Source organism: Bos indicus x Bos taurus, chromosome 26, assembly GCF_003369695.1.
Source record: "Bos indicus x Bos taurus breed Angus x Brahman F1 hybrid chromosome 26, Bos_hybrid_MaternalHap_v2.0, whole genome shotgun sequence".
NCBI classification, from domain to species: domain Eukaryota; kingdom Metazoa; phylum Chordata; class Mammalia; order Artiodactyla; family Bovidae; genus Bos; species Bos indicus x Bos taurus.
The window spans coordinates 10,191,674-10,210,672 of NC_040101.1; the positions used below are offsets into that span (position 1 = coordinate 10,191,674).

The 18,999-nt window shown below is 38.4% G+C and overlaps 1 protein-coding gene across 10 annotated transcripts in view; it reads left to right on the forward strand.

Moving 5' to 3' along the window:
* Positions 1-18,999, forward strand: part of ATE1 (arginyltransferase 1) — a 149,901-nt gene that overhangs the window by 43,684 nt on the left and 87,218 nt on the right. For all 10 annotated transcript variants that reach the window (XM_027529012.1, XM_027529014.1, XM_027529013.1 and 7 more), the window contains exon 8: positions 2,741-2,773. In XM_027529012.1, coding sequence (XP_027384813.1) covers positions 2,741-2,773 — 33 coding nt within the window. The remainder of the gene's footprint in view (positions 1-2,740; positions 2,774-18,999) is intronic.

Below are 18,999 nucleotides of genomic sequence, written 5' to 3' on the forward strand. Positions count from 1 at the left end.
ATTTTTGATACTGATCTAACTTCATGGTATTTGTTAAAAAGGTGTCTGTTTTCGTTATCAATTTTAGTGTATACACAAAATGTACTTTACAAATTATATCTGCCTTTTTATGATTGTTGTTTTTCAAAGTATTACCTTCTTTTCTACTGAATATATTATGTGTCATTCATTATGAATGAATTTACTAAATACTAGTAATTAACCGGAGGGAAAATAGCAGTGGGTTTTTCTGGTGCACTAAAAATAAAGTAGGTGAAGCAGTTTCATCCTTTCTCATGTCCTGTGAATAGGATGGTGAATGCGTGCCTTGTGATTTGTTATTCTGTTTATACAGCCTTGCTGATTGAGAAATTTATATATTTCATGTTTTGGCAGCATCAAACAGGAAAAGAATTTTTAGGTCTGTTTTGAAAAAAACTGACAGGAATGTTACATATATACATGACGAAGATGTAAATTATTTGAGTTTCAAGGAGACGGTAGTTTTCTTGGAGAGTATTTGCTATTCTTCCGTTATTTAAAGTGACTTCTGTCAGACAAAAAAGTAATCAGTCCAGTTGATCTAAGAAAGAAATGGAACCTTTTGTTCAAGCTAAAATGAGGATTATAACCTGGGAGCCATTCAGAAGCTCCAAGAACTGTTCTGCCTGTTAGAAGTCGAAACACAGTTATAGAACTTTTATGACAGAGGGGCCTGTGCATTAAATGATACACAGCCCAGATCTGCAGGTACAAAGCGATGGGTCGTGTGACCCCTCACAGGATCGAGAAGGAATGTTAGCTTCGCAGCAGTTGTCTTGATGTGCTGGGAGGATGTTCTCTTCGTGGTTGAGCAGGTATTTCTGCTCCTGGGGGAGGCGTGATGGGTGCGTGATGCAGATAAACAGTGCGTCTTAGAGGGCGGAGAGGAGGCCCGAGGGCACGGCGCTGCTTTTTATGCTTACAGTTTTCTTGTCTTCCCATAGAATAGGAATTTTATTTTACACTTCCATCATAATTAATTCATTAATTACAACTGAACCAGAAATACTTGTAAATTCTCCCTTAGTATGTATAACACAGGTAACAGGCACAGAGTGGAGAAAAGCATGGAAAGCCTACAATAGAAACTTTCTCAACTGTAATATAAAAATGCACCATGCCTCATTTTCCTCCACTGTGAAAACTGGGTAGTCTTTCAAGTAGCACTTTTTACTCTTGGGAGAAAGGGTAGAGATTATTTTATGCTGGGCTAATGTAAAAAGAATCCAAGACTATAAAGGTTGCAATTTAAATTTCATTAGAATTATGTGCTTCACATCAGCATTATGAAATTAAAAACTTTTGGTATATATTGCACTTTCAGAAAGTTCTCTTTTAGCAGTTAACATAATTGAGTTGGATATTAATATCATTTAAATTAAGAGAAAAGTCGTAATAGTGCCTACATTGCATTATACCCTATCATCTAAGGCCTAGATGATACTTACTAGTTAATTATGTGGCTTTGGCGTACACTGGTAATCTTTTAGGAATTTATTTGCTTTAGATTTGGAGGTAGGAAATGTCTGGTATGTTTTTTAAACTTTATTACGAAAATTGTAAACATTCACAAAGTAGAGAGACTTGTATAATGAATCTTCATATGTTCATCTCCTGTCCTCACTAGTTTCATATAGTGTCGCTTCTTGTTCTGTCTCCACATTCCCCACCATAACCTGCCTTCCAACCCCCCGTGCTCTTAAAGGAAATCCCAGAGATCATGTAATTTCATTGAGAAGTACTTCAGTATGTATCTCTAAAAGAGAATCAAAATATCTATATTCCCAGTGAGTACTAGCTAGCTCTGTTGTGGAGAGGAAGTTCAAGAGTGCTTGCTAACTGGCCTGCTATCACATTGTGTAGTTAATTTGCATTTAGTAAGATCCAGAGTTTATATTACTTGGCTTTTTTATTATTACAATAAGTCTCAAAGGATTTGGAGTGTTGATTTTGTAAATAACATCTAAGAAAACGTGATTACCATCATGAATATGTATGAAGGTATGTAACAGTCCTCATCTCAGAGCTAACCCGCGATTTACTTTGTCAATTTTTTCAGGCTCCTCCCCAGTTCCAAAATTTGTTTATTTATTTAAATGCTGAGAAACAGCATGTAACACTTAGTTTCAGATGAAATTTATAAGCCATAAATTTATAATTTATGAAATTTTTAAGTCAGAGAGAAGAGAGAAAAAATGTGTGTATGAGGTTGAAAAAAGAGGAAGGGCAGAACAGCCTGGGTTCTAGAGAAATAACTTTCCCTTTAGTTCACTATCACTTACCCAACCTGCTCTCTTGGTTTTGACTTTTTAATTTCCCTCTTCTTGCTTTCCTTTTTGGTTTGTATATTTTTCTTCTCTGAAGTTAGGCATTTATATAACTTTGCCTGTGACATTTATATTGTTGATTCCTCCTTTATTACACAGGGATTGTTTTATTGCATAAGGGTTGTGACATAAAACTTTAAAAAATAAAATATCTGTTTTATTGTTTTTATACAGATTTTGACAAATATTTAAACTCATGCTATGGTCTAGGTTGAGCTTTTCTGTACTCTGTAAATGAATTATATGGTGTATGAAGCATTATGTATAGACATTTAGGTTCACTTTATGTGCCCTTTTTGAAAAATTTTGTAATAATTTTTTCTTTTATGTGTGTTCTCTTTTGCTGCTCCTTTATTGGATGAAACTGATTCTCTTCGAATGTGATTCTACAGTTCACAAGATTCCTTTGCAGCTCACCTTTGGAGGTAAGGTGACCTTAATATTGTAAATCATTGACCTTAATATTGCTATTGGTATCTTTTGTGAGGCATTTATTTGATAATTTAGGAGTGATCATTTTGTCAGGATGTATATTCTTCAATACCATAAATGAGACCAGTAGTTATAGGGCCATTCACCTTCACAATAGATGATTGCCCTCATTTTATCAGGTAGAGTGAAATCAGCCCATTTTACTTATTTATTTTTTATTTTATTTATTTATTTTTCACTGTGCGGGCTTTCTCTATTTGTGGTGAGTAGGGGCTACTCTCTTGGAGAAGGCAATGGCACCCCACTCCAGTACTCTTGCCTAGAAAATCCCATGGACAGAGGAGCCTGGTAGGCTGCAGTCCATGGGGTCGCTAGAGTCGGACACAACTGAGCGACTTCACTTTCACTTTTCACTTTCATGCATTGGAGAAGCAAATGGCAACCCGCTCCAGTGTTCTTGCCTGGAGAATCCCAGGGACGGGAGGCCCGGTGGGCTGCCATCTATGGGGTCCCACAGAGATGGACACGACTGAAGCGACACAGCAGCAGCAGCAGCAGCAGCAGGGGCTACTCTCTAATTGGGGTGCTCGGGCTTCTCATTGCAGTGGCTTTTCTTGTTGCTGAGCACATGCTCTAGGTTGCACAGGTTTCAGTGGTTGTGGCACATGGACTCAGGATTGCAGCACATGGACTCAGCAGTTGCCACCCCCCAGGCTCTAGAGTACAGGCTCAATAGTTGTGGTGCATGGGCTTAGTTGCTCTGCAGTGTATAGGGTCTTCCCAGATCAGGGATTGAACCTGTGTCTCCTGCACTGGCAGACAAAGTCTTTACCACTGAACCGTCAAAGAAGCCCAGATCAATCTATTTTAGAGCCTTGTTTTATCTCCTTCCTCCCATAACGGTCTCACATTGACTTTATCCTCTGTAAACTGCCCTGGTGTTAAAGGGGAGTTGGAGAAGTCTGGGCAGAGGCTGTGTCCAAGGAGGTTTCAGTTAGTTTGAGAGAACTTTTTAAAATCCGTGAATTGATTAGGGAAGAGCAAAGGACTTACTTGTATTGAGCTTCATTATAGCCCAGATAGACTTCTGGGTGCCCGACTCACTTTCTCCTCTAATTCTCATGATGGTTCTGCAATTTAGAACTGAAAATCCAGTGATAAAATTGTGAGATAACAAAAACTTAGATAATCAGAGAACCAGATATGGGTGTGAGCTGTGGTTGAAAAGGAATTAATCGGAGAAGATGGTGAGACTTTGGGAAAGGAGTGGAGAGGGGAAGCAGCGGGGCACGTGGAGGGACACTGGACTCAGTACCAAACCGAGGTTCAGGCCAGGTCTTCACTTACTAGCCACACAACTCGGGGCGGTCACAGCGTCCCTGAGCCTCAGCTTGCTTATCTTTAAGATGCAGATAATGATTTCTACCTCTCAAAGGAGGCAGTGGACATGGGAGCAGTTTATAAAGTGCTATTCAAGTCTTACTGATATTTTGTGTTCTCCTCTCAGGCTGTGCCTTCAGCCTCACATGGCAGGACTGTCCCTGCCTTTCACTTGTCCTTCCTTTTGCCTCTGTTGTTTACCTCACTCTGTTCCCTTCCCCGCCCCCAACCTCTTCAGACACATCCTGCTTCAGGCCGAGCCTAGATGCTGTGTAGTCTGCGAGGCCCTCTAACTGCTCCACATAGAGGCAGTTGTTCCCTTCTCTGTTTCCATATTATATTCTCTGATTATTGAAGCTACTGTTGTTATGTGGTGTGGCCCGCCCTCCTGGTGGCCAGCTTGAATGAGTTTCAGGGGAAGCGGAGCAGACCAGAGGGGTAGTACCATCCAGGTTTGGTTCCCTTTTCTACGTCCACCAACCAGGGAGAAACACAGCTTGGAAAGATTCTGGGCTTTGAAATGAGAGATCGTTGGGTGACCCGTGAGCAAGTCATTTCATCTTTCAATTAATCTAAAAAATGGAGATGATAATAATACTTACAGGGTTATTAAAATGAAATGAGATAATGTGTGATAAACGCTAAATGTAATACCTGTCACATAGAGTTTTAAATGAATTTTGGTGTAAAAGCAGTAAAAGTTAAAACTATAACATAAGAAACTTGAAGACAATATAAATTATATAATCTACTCTTTAGTTGATAAAGTGCTTTCTAAACATAGAATGAGAACTATCACAAAGGAAAAGATGAAAAAATTAAATTTGATTTTGTTAAAAAAAAAAAAAATCCGTGATTTGGTTCATGAAAACATGCATAGTTAAAAGGCAGTTTGGGAAAGTGTCATAAAATGATTATTGTACTTAATATAATCTCTTAGAATCAGTTTTTAAGTATAATGTTGTCTTTTGACTGAGATGTACATCAGGGAAATCTTTAATGTCAAAACAGGGTCTAGTCTTGGGAAAAAAAGGGAGTGGCAGGAGCTTAGAAGAGCTAATGTTGATAATGCTTAATGCTGGACTCTCATTTAAGCAAGAGCTCAGGGGAGTTGCCAGGAATAGGAGTTTTGAGCAGAAGGCGTTTGCGCTAGATGAATTTACCTACACAGGGAGTAAATGAGGAGGCTGGAGCTTGATGTCTGCCTCACTGGGACAAACTACCAGTTTGAAGGTGTTACTGAACAATAGCAGAGATACTTTAAATAGCCCTCACTGGTAGATTTCTCTCAAGTGTAAGCTCAGTAAGAGAGGATCCTGTTTCTCTTGCTTCCTGTGTTTACATATGTAGTTAAGTACTACTGATACATGGGCTTCCCAGGTGGTGCAAGGGTGAAGCATCCACCTGCTAATGCAAGACATGTGGGTTTGATCCCTGGGTTGGGAAGATGCCCTGGAGTAGGAAATGGCAACCCACTCCAATATTCTTGCCTGGAGAATTCCTTGGACAGAGGATCCTGGGGAGGCTCCAGTCCATGGGGTCACAAAGAGTTGGACACGACAGGATGCACACAATTGATACATAGGAAGCACTGAATATGTATTTGTTGTAGGAAGGGGGACCCCTTCCAGGGCCTGAAACTGGGCTCTTGTCTAACTCGGAAATGAATTGTCCGAGGAGACACATGTGCTGACAAAGCAAGAGATTTTATTGGGAAAGGGCACCTGGATGGAGAGCAGTAGGGTAAGGGAACCCAGGAGAACTGCTCTGCCGCGTGGCTCGCAGTCTCCAGTTTTATGGTGATGGGATTAGTTTCCGGGTTGTCTTTAGCCAATCGTTCTGACTCAGAGTTCTTCCTGGTGGTGCACGCCTTGTTCAGCCAAGTAGATGCCAGAGAGAAGGATTCTGGGAGGTGGTTGAACATGTAGTGTCTCCTTTTGACCTTTTCCAAACTCTTCCACTTGGTGGAGGCTTATTAGTTCCTTGTTCCTTACCGGGACCTCCTGTCGTAAAACAGGTTATGCAAATGGTTACTATGATGCCTGGCCAGGGTGGACAGTTTCAATCAGTGTGCTTCCCCTAACATTTGTTGAATGAATGAATGAAGGAATAAGTAAGTAGGCACCGCGAAGGCTGAGAGTAGCAGGCTTTTCCGCATAATCTGGCAGAACTCAGGGCTGCCAGAGCACACACGGGCTAATATTTATGTCTCAATATGGTTAACAGTCTCTCTTTCCAGCTAGATTGTAGCTACTTAAGATCAAGATCTTTATTTTTTTCACCTTTGGATGATCTCAAGTATACATAGGACTTGGAATGGTGCCAACCATACACCTAGATTTGTACCAAACAAATATTATAAAAATTATATATTATTCTGGTTAAATGCTGGGGAATCTTTATGTAGAAGCTTCATTCTTTGGTGAAAAGTAGAAAGGAAAGCATCATGATCAAAGTTTAGTGATAGTTTCTGTTCTTTTCTGTCTAATCTGCTTTCTCCATTTAATGATCTGGAGTTGTATTTTACCTTGACTAAATTGAGCTTTTTTTCTTACTGGATTTATGGACATGGAAGAGGCAAAAGAAGCAAAATTGAAGATGACCAATGTGCTTTCTTTTCTTGAAGCATTTGGGAAATACTTTAATCTTTTTTTCTTTTTTTGAGAGCATTCTGTTGGTATTTTCTAGCTTGGAATTTCGCAGGGGCCACCTGATGGCATAGTTAGTGACTGCTCCCCCCAGGTCTCCAGCAGTGCTGAGTTTAGGATTCTTTTCCTTTGCTGCAGCGCAGAACCTGAGAGCCAAAGCAAAGCCAAGGCAGAAGAATGTTGAGAATCTCTAAATGTTTAATTTTGCCATTAAGCTTATGCTTTAGCTAGAGAAGGAAAATTGCAAATATGGTTAATCCCCAAATACCTTATTTTGAATAAAATAAAAATAGTTCAGTAGAGGAAGTAAAATATATGAGGTTTGCAGTTGAAAATAAGGAGACTTTAAATTTCATTCTCTCCGCAAAAACTACTGTGAATGAACCATGTTCCTTTGTTGGAAGTCCTAAACAGTTAACTGCCACATGAATCTAACGAAATTGTCAGGTTATAGTAATCACATCAGTAATTTGATCTGCTGTCATTTGAATGGAGCCATGTGTGGAGAGTCAGTTACTTCCCTCTGTGGGGCTGACCCTTTTACATTCCTGTAAGCTGAAGACTAATAGAGCTCATTAAGCTTTATGGGAAAAGAGCTTTTATCACCTCGTCAAGTCAGGCAGCATATTTCCATTATATTCCTAATTTCGTGTGGCTCTGTAGCTGCTGATGTGCGTTCCCCTGCTAGGTTTACATGGCATCTCTCCCTTACAGACATTTTTATTGACATTTCCTAAGCCTGAATTACATTTGTGTGGCACCACCTACAGATGTCTTCAATTAAATGTAGGTAAATAAAAGGGATTATGTATCAGAGGCTGAGAGATTCTTGAAATTCTAAGTCAGACTTTGCCAGCCAGTCCAGTAGGGTGCAGTCTCGCCATCATTTTGAAGGTAGAGAACTATTGGAAGAGGCATTTGTAAGAAAAGTTAAGCCACGTGGGAATGTGGGTCACTTAGGATTCTCTTCAAGAATGTCCTATTCCTTCATTCCAGATAGCTTAAGATCTTCTTCATTAGCAGTTATCATAATAATTTTTCCAGAAGTTAGCACCTGTAGTATATGGGCGTACCCTTGGGTTACATTATTCTCACAGAATGTCTATGCAGTTATTTCCAGTTTCCTTATGAAGAAAATTGAACCTGGAGAGGTAGTTTAGTTGAGTTCGAGATCTACTAGTGACCAAACAGCAACATGTCTTATATTACATGAAGTGATGATAATATTATTTGAAGGAAAACAGTGAAAAATTTGAGATATGCCAGCACAGCACTGTTGACATTTTGGGTTGGGTAGATGTTTTTTCTCGGCCCTGTCTTGTGCATCGTGTGATGCTCAGCAACGTCTTTGGCCTCTACCCTAGAGATGCCAGTAGCACCCTCCCCTGAGTTGAAACAAAATGTCTCCAGACTTTGCTAAGTGTCCCTAAGGAGTAAAATGACTCCCTGTTAAAAACTGTTGCCCTAGAATAGTCTTAACAAAAAAAGAGCAAAGAGAGTTAATAATCCAGTAGTGGTAGAAGCAATGGTAACATGTTTTCAGTCTCCCCAAAGGTGAGAAAAAAGACAGGTAAAAAAAAAGGACAAGTGAGTTGAATAGAAAACAAATAGCAAACAGGTACACTTATGCCCAACCATAGCAATCACTACACTAAATATTAATGATCTAAACCAAAAGTCTGCTCTGTGGAAATGTTTTATGTCTGTACAGTTGAAAACATGTATGCAGCCAGTGGTCATACATAGACACTGTGCTCTTCAGGCACTGATTTTAAAATTTTTTAGATTTTATTTAACTTATGTAGCCACATGTGGCCATTGGCTGTCCTATTGGGCATTACAGGTCTAAACATTCCATTTGAAAGGCAGAAAATTAGACTAGATAAAAGAAAAGGAAAATCCAACTTAAATATGAAAGCATGAGTAGGTTAAAAGTAAAAGACCAGAGTAAACTATACCATGTAAATACTAATCATAACAAATTATGATTATGTTATGTTAGGAGTGGCTGTCTTCATACCTGACAAAATAGACTTCAGGGCAATGGCTCTTAGCAGAAGGAAAATGGACATTTCATAATGATAAAACGGTCAGTTCATCAAGTGAGGACAGTAATCCAAAATGGGATACACTTGAAAACAGAACCTCAGAATACATGGAACTGAAAAGAGAGGTAGTCAAATTCATTGCTTATAATTGGAGACTTCAGAACAACTTTCTCAGTAACTGATAAAACAAATAGAAAATTACAAGCAATATAGAAGATTTGGACAAAATTATTAATATACTTCTACTTAATTGATACCCGTTGAAAGCCGTACCCAACAGTGAAAAAACACATGTTTTTTCAAGTATATATAGGGAATATTCTCCAGGACAGATTATATGCTATAACATTATACAAATCTCAGTAAATTTAAAGGGATTGAAATAATCTCTGTTCTAAGTGAAATTAAATTAGAATCAGTAACAGAAAGAACTGTTACAGCTTAGCAATAATAAGGACAAGCAGACTGGTTAAAAAATAGATTAGAGACCTGATTATATATTTTGCCATGAAGACATATAAATCACTAATAAGCACATGAAAAGATGCTCACAATCCATTAGGGAAATGCAGATTAATACCACAATGAGATACCAGCATAAACTCACTGGGATGCCTGTAATCAGAAGACAACACCAAGTGTTGGTGAGATGTGGAGAAATTGGAACCCTCAAACATTGCTGATGGGAATGTAAACTGTTTATATGGTGTAAACATTTGCCAGGATAGTATTGTGTATTGAAAGAGATGGGTGTTTTCCTTAACATTTAAATAGTAACTAGTTGTACCCAATATTAAGTATTGTTAGACATTAGCATTTTTTGGTAGTTTGCAGAAACAACTTTACAAATTTTTTTGAAGTTGGGAACTACTTTGTGTCTTACTTGAAACTCGGGGGTCATATGTGTATATTAGGGTGTGTGTGTGTGCACATTTGTGTGCTGATTGCAAACTGCAGGTAGTGCAGGTTGGGATCTGGCTTTGCAGCCTGCGGTGACATTCATTCATTTTGCTGTCAGGAAGATAAAGGACTGTGAGAACCTAACCATCTCTTCACTCAGCATATGAAATAGCATTGACCTTGGGATGGCTGTGGCAGGTATCATGATGTCGCCAGTAACCAGAATTTGAAAGAGGGACTGGCTCTTACCTAAACTCAGTCCTGTAGAAGTGAAGGGAGCTTGCAGAGATAGTAGCGGGGAGGGCGAGGTGGGCAGAAGGTTGAGTTGCTAATCATGAGAAGGGAGTTCAAACAGCTTTACCATATAAAGAGGACATATCCAGCGTGATAGCCAGAGAGCTGGCCTGAATTGGAGTGCTGTGGAGATAAGGCTTGAACTGGTGAGTTGATACTGTGCTTGGGAGGACCAGCTGCTTTGAAAGAGCTGAGGCCAGGGCAGACAGGTAGAGGGGCTGGACCTTTTCAAGAGAGTGGTTGTCAGTCTGCTGTTTGTTACTGACTAATTAGAAATGGAATGCTGGGCAGTGGTTTGAGCCTCGGGTCAAAAGTGGGAGTAGGAGTGAAGACCGCTGCTTTTCTAGTTACCTGGGTTGGGAAACAGTCTTGGAGTTTCCAGGGGCTGAACCTTACACTTAGAATCAGAGGTTGAATAGGCAAGGGCGTGTTGGCCAAGGCAACCGTTAGCATTCTGAAGCTAAATCCCCCAAATCATTTGGATTGTAATTGATTGCTCTCCCTTTCAGTTGAGTCTGAGGACTGTTGGGCAGTTCTGTTTGGGGTAGGCTGCTGACAAAGATCCAGTTGAACTGAAGACATCATTCCTTGCCCTCAGTTCTCTGCAGTAATGCTTGAGCAGCCATGTGGTAGTCAGAACAGTATTCCCCAGGCTTACAGTGGTACTCAGCAGATTTGGGTTGAGATCAGAAATGAACTTATTCCTAGTTAGTTTCTGAATGTCACATCAGAGTTGAATCAGTAGAAGCTGAAACTTTATATTTCTCAGTGAAATTATATCCACTGAAAGTCTTTGCCCAGAAACTGATCTCATGTGAGGGAAAAAAAAAAAAAATTGATTCAGAGAATAAAAGAAAGCACACTAGAATGGAAAGCCAAACATCAAATAGAAAAATGCTGTTAAGTTTCCTTGTTGCAGATTTTTCTGTATGGGACATCAATTAGTTTAGGCATCTAAGTTCCTTGAAGATATCTTGTTGCCAGACGAGCCTGTCTTTAGCAAGTAGTGGTATTCATCATTACTCTGAGCATCTTCAGTTGTGCTCACACTTAAGGTGATCTGCCTTGACAATTTTCATTATCTAGTAGATGTGCATGAATGCTTCAGAAAATGTTTGAATGGTAGATCCGGGCATGGATTAGTTTCCATGGGGATGTCAGTCTTGTTTGATGTTGGCAGTCATTGAGTTCTAAATAAAAATATGCTTTTGGGTTGTCACCATGGGATGTTTTTCTCTTCTGTAAGAAAGATTGAAAAAGCAGGAGTCTCAAATTGAGCTGACATTAAGTAAGTGCTCACACTAGGACAGTCACTCTTGTTTCTAGTGTGTTTGTTGTAGTGCTCAATAAATACCGTGTAGAACTGAGAAGTTTGGGATCCTGTTACTTTTCTTTTTGAGCATTTAGATAGTGCCTCATAAATGTCTTTTTGTTTGATGATGAGGGTTGAAAATGTAAAAGTGAAGTCGCTCAGTCATGTCCGACTCTTTGTGACCCCATGAACTGTAGCCTACCAGGCTCCTCTGTCCATGAAAATGTAAAGGAAAATATAAATATAAGGAAATGTCAAACTAAACAATATATTCACATCTTAATTTTTATCTATTTGCTCTGCAGTAAAAATAAAGAAATAAATTCCTTTTTTTACTTCTGTCACATTTATTACAAACATTTGCTGTAAATCTTTTCTCAGTTTCCTATGTTTAAAGTTCAAATTTTGGTCATTACAGTGTTCCTAGTTTGAAATTGTAAATGTTAGGGGAAACTTTTTTGCTTTCTTTGAAGCTTTTTAGTTCCTAAGATTTCTGTCATCAAGAAGTATATTTCTTGACTCATACTTTGGTTTAGTAAATTGCTGAAGTATCTCCATTCATTATTTTGAACTGAACATGTTAATATATTTTGGTTGTGTTTTAATGTGGTGTACCACATAAACCTTGTCCACTGAGAAAAACACTGAACTGAAAGTTGGGAATTCCAGGTCCTTCTTAGCGTTCTCCTAAGTTGGCTGTGTGACCTTGGGCGAGTCTCTTAAGCTCCTTGACCCTCACTTTTTCACTTGCAAACTTAGGAAGAGTATCCCAGATGATGACGTCCCTCAAAAGTGAGTAAACTTAGCTAACATTTTAACATGTTTTATAGCTTCCTTTCAGGCTTGGGTATTTTAAACCAGGAAAATAAGAGAAACTTTCCACACACGACAGCTTGCTCGAGTCCTTCAGGTTTGGGCTTTCACTGTCACTACGCTTTTCTGTGCTCTGAAGCAAGTTGACATTTTACTTAGAACAGTTCCACTTTTTTTTTTTTTTTTTTCTGTAAAAAAATTCTTTTTATCTTGCATACACAACAGATGTTATTTCTCTTATTTTCGTCCTTAATATGGTCTCAACTATACATTTTCATTATATTTTTAATAAAGTGATAACTTCATCTTGTAGAGAGGACTTGGGAGGTAGGAAATTGAGAATTACCTATTCTAGGTGAGCATTATAGAAGACTGAGACAGTGCAGAAATACGAATATCACAACTTTCTTACACATCCCTTTTGTGGCAAAGATGAAGATGTTTATTGACGTGACCCAAAGATAGGACCATTCTATAGCAATTGTTGTTGTTCAGTCACTCAGTTGTGTCCGACTCTTTGGGACCCCAGGGACTGCAGCACGCCAGGCTTCCCTGTCCTTCACCATCCTGGAGCTTGCTCAAACGCATGTCCACTGAGTCCGTGATGCCATCCAGCCATCTCATCCTCTGTCATCGCCTTGTCCTCCTGCCTTCAGTCTTTCCCAGCATCGGGGTTTTTTCTAATGAGTTGGCTCATGGCATTAGGTGACCGAAGTATTGGAGCTTCATCTTCAGCATCAGTCCTTCTAGTGAATATTCAGGATTGATTTCCTTTAGGATTGACTGGTTTGATTTCCTTGTAGTCCAAGGGACTCTAAAGAGTTGTCTCCAACACCACAGTTCAAAACCATCAATTCTTTGACGCTCAGCCTTCTTTATGGTTCAACTCTTATATTCTTACATGACTGTTGGAAAAACCATAGCTTTGACTAGACGGACCTATGAAATAAAAGTATATAAACTTAAATTATGCTCATTGATTTAGTGTTTGTTCTTACTTAGAAACTGCTGAGGCATCCAAAGGTTATTCATTAAATTTGTTGATTTACATTAATCCACATTTTAAAATTATATAAGTATCTTAGAAATTAAGCCAGCACAAAACATAAAAATAATATTGGTTGTTCAACATTAACAGTCATTAGGGAAAAGCAAATCAAAACCACAAAGACATATCACCTTCACACACATTAGGATGGCCGTTATCAAAAAACCAGACAATAATAAATATTGGCATGGATATGGAGAAATTGGAACCCTTGTGCATTGCTGGTGGGCATGTAAAATGGTGCAGCCTCCTCAAATTCTTTGAGGTTCCTCAAAGAATTAAAAATAGAATTACTGTGTCATCTAGCTAGTCCTCTTCTGGGTATATACACAAAAGAATTGAAAGTAGGGACTCAAACAGTTATTGTATATCAATGTTCATAGAAGCATTATTCATAACAGCCAAAAAGTATAAGCAGCCCATGTGTCTATGGACAGATGAACGTATAAACAAAATATGATAAGTACACAGGAGTAAAATATTATTTATCCCTCAAAAGGGAGAAAATTCTGACACATGCTGCATGTGGACAGACCTGGAGGACATGATGCCAAGTAAAATAATCCAGCCAGATTTACAGAGCTCCTCTAACCAAGAGATGCAACTGTATGGTTTATTAATACTCTCTGGATATAGGAAAATATTCTGTGTACAACAAGAAGAAACAGCTTTTCTGATTTATAGATTCAAAACATATAGAGAGCTTTTAGCTTCAGTTATGCAACTTCAGCTTCAGGTTAAAAATATATACAGAAACTCATTGGTGGAGAAGGAAATGGCAACCCACTCCAGTATTCTTGCCTGGAGAATCCCATGGACAGAGGAGCCTGGCGGGCTACAGTCCACGGGGTCGCATAAGAGTCGGACACGACTGAGTGAGACACTCCCCACTCCTCATCTTTCAGAGAAGGTATTTCTCTTCTCTAGATTAGCATGAGTATGTGTGTGGCCTTACAACATGGAAAGTGCTGTAGTTCAGTGGATGTATCCTAGGTATATGCTTCTTTCTAAGACAACATTTTTCTTGTAAGTACACTTTGAACAACAAGGGTTTGTACTGTGTGGATCCACTCGTATGCAGATGTTTTTCAATAAACACGTTACTGTAATATCACACACACACACACAAAAGAAACTCATTGGTTGAGTACTCAAAAAGTTGTTCTCTTTAACTGATTGAACTCATAAATACACAAAAACTAACAAACCAGATTCTCTGTCTTCTCTCATCCAGTAGAGAATAGATCTCCATCATCCGTCCAACAGGGACTATGAACCAAAGTCAGCCATTGTTGCCAGTAATGGGGATAACTTCCTAGTCATAGGACAAACAGAAGCACAGGCTTAGTAGAGAGAAAAACAGAAACAGGGTAAAGTTAGATGGAACTCTTTTGCTGCACAGGAATCTCTTTGGGAGTCAAGAAAAGGCATGTTAGGTGTAAGGTACTGTGAGGGCACTTAAAAATTTACTTAGTTCCATCGGGTGAATTAGTTCACTTGAGCTTCTTGGTGGATGCCTCCAAAACTGTTAAACTATAATTTTCCAAAAGCTGAGCTCATGATCTTCATGCAGTAGGGCATGAACACATTATCAGATTTTATTTGACTCATTAATTAATGCAGGAACCATTTAAGACATTAGAACTGATGCCAGGAGCATTTACGAAAATACTGATACATATATATATATGTATATATATGATACATATCTGTAAACAATAAAAGATTGAGATGAGATTGTTGAGTTAGATAAATACAACTGGTTATTGTCTTACAGGGCATTAAATGGTAAACTTTTGGGTTATTTGTTCCACTAGACAAAAGTCTATAAGTTAACCTCTACTCCAACCAAACTGGAAAATAATTTAATTAATAGACAATCAAGCCCAGAACTGCAGTGAAAAGAACACCCAGAAATTTCTTTGACCTTTGTCAAATTTCACCTTTATATCATCTACCTCAGTTTCTGGTGGTAATCTCAATAACCCCCTATTAAGCACCTATTTAACACTTGCTGGTAATTCTTCAACCTTGGATTTTTAAAACTTGTTTGATACTATATTAATATATGTCATTAAAAATAAGACTTTTAAAAATATGGATGATAAAAGAATAAGAAAAAAAGCACTTATAAACTCTCTACTGACAATATCAGATGTTTTTCCCATCTTTACAAGTTTTTGTGTGTGTCCTACAGAAATTTTTCATATGCTTGGGATCATATCTCATTTTACATTTTTGGTTTGTTTTTTTTTTTTTTACTAAATTTGGAGAAATGTTTATAATGTTATTAAAAATCTCGCTAAACATATTTTAAAATTACTGCATAATAGTTCTTTATATGAATTACCGTAATTATTTTATTTTACGGTTTAATTTTAATCTGGCTCATTCTCCCCAGTTTAGAAGTGAATAGAAGTTGTTATGCTGTCAATGTCATGATTTTCTTTAATAGGTGCTGAATAAAATTTTTAGGTTAAATGCTACTGAGTATTTTTTATTGAGATTACCACCAGAAATTGAGGTAGATGATATAAAGAGTACGTTCTTCTATAAAGAATGGATAATCTTCACTGACTCAGGGATTCTGGTGAAATTAAGGCCTTTAGATGCTCACCTATCATAAAGTAGTGTACTATATCCTAAGAGTGTGAATAGGAAGACTGAATGAGTTCTTTCTAATCTGCAGGCTGTAAAAATGATGTCATTTATATTAGTAAAATTTACTTTTATGTATTTCCTTTGTGAATAGAGAAAATGTTTCTTAAAGTAGAATAACAAATACTGTTACATGAACTATTCTTTTCCTTTTTTAAGGATCATTTAAACTTGGTTGTCTTTGGCTTGAAATATAGGTGATAATTGGAAATAATCAGCTTAGAATAAGCTTGCATAGACTAAAATTTTTGGTGCAGCCCTGTTACAGAGTTGTTCTTCAGTTGCTAAGTTGTGTAGAGTTAGCATTATTTGTTAAACATATGTAAGATAATCTCATGCTTTAAAGGTTAATATCAATAAATTTGGCTCCTAGAATATAAAATGGGCTATAAAACATTGATGGCTTCCCTGGTGGCTCAGTTGTAAAGAACCCTCCTGCCAAGCAGGACATGTGGGTTCGATCCCTGGGTCAGGAAGATCACCTGGAGAAGGAAATGGGGAAATGGCAACCCACTCCAGTATTCTTGGCTGGAATCCCATGGACAGAGAGCCTAGTGAGCTACAGTCCATGGGGCCACAAAGAGTTGGATATGACAGCACACACATGAACGTAAAACATTGATGTCTAATGTAATATCAAATCAGAGTAGTTTTAATTTGTGTTAACTGTCAGAATCAGCTAAGAAAAAGGTAAGGTAACTTCAAAATGTAAACAATTTTTTTTTTGCTGGTGGAGATTACAAGGAATATTGGTTAACTATTGATAATATTCCCAACTATTTCAAGGCTATAGTTGTCTTTTCAGCAGGGGGGATTTTGCCCAGGGAACAAAAACTCTTTGAAAGCAGATCTGTTCTAATGGAATGTTCCTTGGTGGGAACTGCATGTCCAGCCACCACGTATTTTCTCAGAACTGTCCCTTAAAATATCTTAATTTCAAATAGTTTGGACATTAACTGGAAATAAGGTTGGAGTCTTTTTTCCAGGTAGGCTGTCATTATATCTACTTACAGTACAGCTATGAAGTGGGAAGTGTGTTAGTTTTGGTAGCCATCTATAGTGTACTGATTGTCTCCAGAAAATTAAGAATTGGTTGCATTCAATTTGAAATTGCTTATGCAAAGCTGTGTGATGTATTAACCATGAGTACTGCTGTTTGCATTTTCCAAGTTAAATTTATTATTTTTAGTTTCTTATTTATAGACTATATTATTTCCAATTTTTAAATTTCATTTTTGGGTCTTTTTAAGAAATTTTGTAAATTTTGATGTCATACTGGTTTAGCACACCTTTAAGTTTGTTTTTTTTTTTAATTCTATTGAAATATCTCAGTCTCCCAGTTTATCCCTCTCCCAGGTAACTATAAGTTTTTCTACATCTGTGACTCTATTTCTGTTCTATAAATAAGTTCATTTGAAACATTTTTTTTTAATATTCCACATGTAAGTGATATCATGATGCTTATTTTTCTCTGACTTACTTCACTCAGTATGACAGTCTCTAGATCCATCCAGGTTGCTGCAAATGAAATCATTTCATTTTTTATGGCTGAGTAATATTCCATTGCGTGTATGTACCGCATTTTTTTTTTTTAATCCATTCCTCTGTTGATGGACATTGAAGTTGCTTCCATGTCCTGGCTGTTGTAAATAGTTAGCAGTGAACTTTGGGATGCATGTATCTCTTTAAATTAATGGTTTTCTCTGAGTATATACCTGGAAGTGGGATTGCAGGATCATATGGTAGCTCTATTTTTAGTTTTCTTAAGGAACCTCTGTACTGTTCTCTGTAAATGGTTGTACTAGTTTACATTCCTGCCACCAGTGTAGGAGGGTTACCTTTTCTTCACATCCACTCCAGAATTTATTGTTTGTAGATTTTTCCTTTTTTGGTAGATTTTTTTGATGATGGTCATTCTGACCAATGTGAGCTCATTGTAGTTTTGATTTGTATTTCTCTAATAATTAATGATATTGAGCATCTTTTCATGTGCTTTTTGGCCATTTGAATATCTTCATGAGTTTCTATTCTTAAAATTAATCTGAAGATTATTTATAGTGTTTCCTGAACTGTTAACAAAAAACAAAACAGTTGTAGGAATAAGTTATTTTCAAGCAGTTCAGTTCAGTCGTGTCCGTATCTTTGCGACCCCATGAATCACAACACGCCAGGCCTCCCTGTCCATCACCAACTCCTGGAGTCTACTCAAACTCATGTCCATCGAGTCGGTGATGCCATCCAGCCATCTCATCCTCTGTCATCCCCTTCTCCTCCTGCCCTCAATCCCTCCCGGCATCAGGGTCTTTTCCAGTGAGTCAACTCTTCTCATGAGGTGGCCAGAGTATTGGAGTTTCAGCTTCAGTATCAGTCCTTGAATGAACACCCAGGACTGATCTCCTTTAGGATGGACTGGTTGGATCTCCTTGCAGTCCAAGGGACTCTCAAGAGTCTTCTCCAACAACACAGTTCAAAAGCATCAATTCTTCAGTGCTCAGCTTTCTTCACAGTCCAACTCTCACATCCATACATGACCACTGGAAAAACTATAGCCTTAACTAGATGGACCTTTGTTGGCAAAGTAATGTCTCTTCTTTTTAATATGCTGTCTAGGTTGGTCCTCGGAGAAGGCAATGGCACCCTACTCCAGTACTCTTGCCTGGAAAATCCCATGGACGGAGGAGCCTGGTAGGCTGCAGTCCATGGGGTGGCGAAGAGTCGCACACGACTGAGCGACTTCACTTTCACTTTTCACTTTCATGCATTGGAGAAGGAAATGGCAACCCACTCCAGTGTTCTTGCCTGGAGAATCCCAGGGACAGAGGAGCCTGGTAGGAGGCCGTCTATGGGGTCGCACAGAGTCGGACATGACTGAAGCGACTTAGCAGCAGCAGCAGCAGGTTGGTCATAACTTTCCTTCCAAGGAGTAAGCATCTTTTAATTTCAAGGCTGCAATCACCATCTGCAGTGATTTTGGAGCCCCCAAAAATAAAGTCTGACACTGTTTCTACTGTTTCCCCATCTATTTCCCATGAAGTGATGGGACCGGATGCCATGATCTTCGTTTTCTGAATGTTGAGCTTTAAGCCAACTTTTTTTACTCTCTTTCACTTTCATCAAG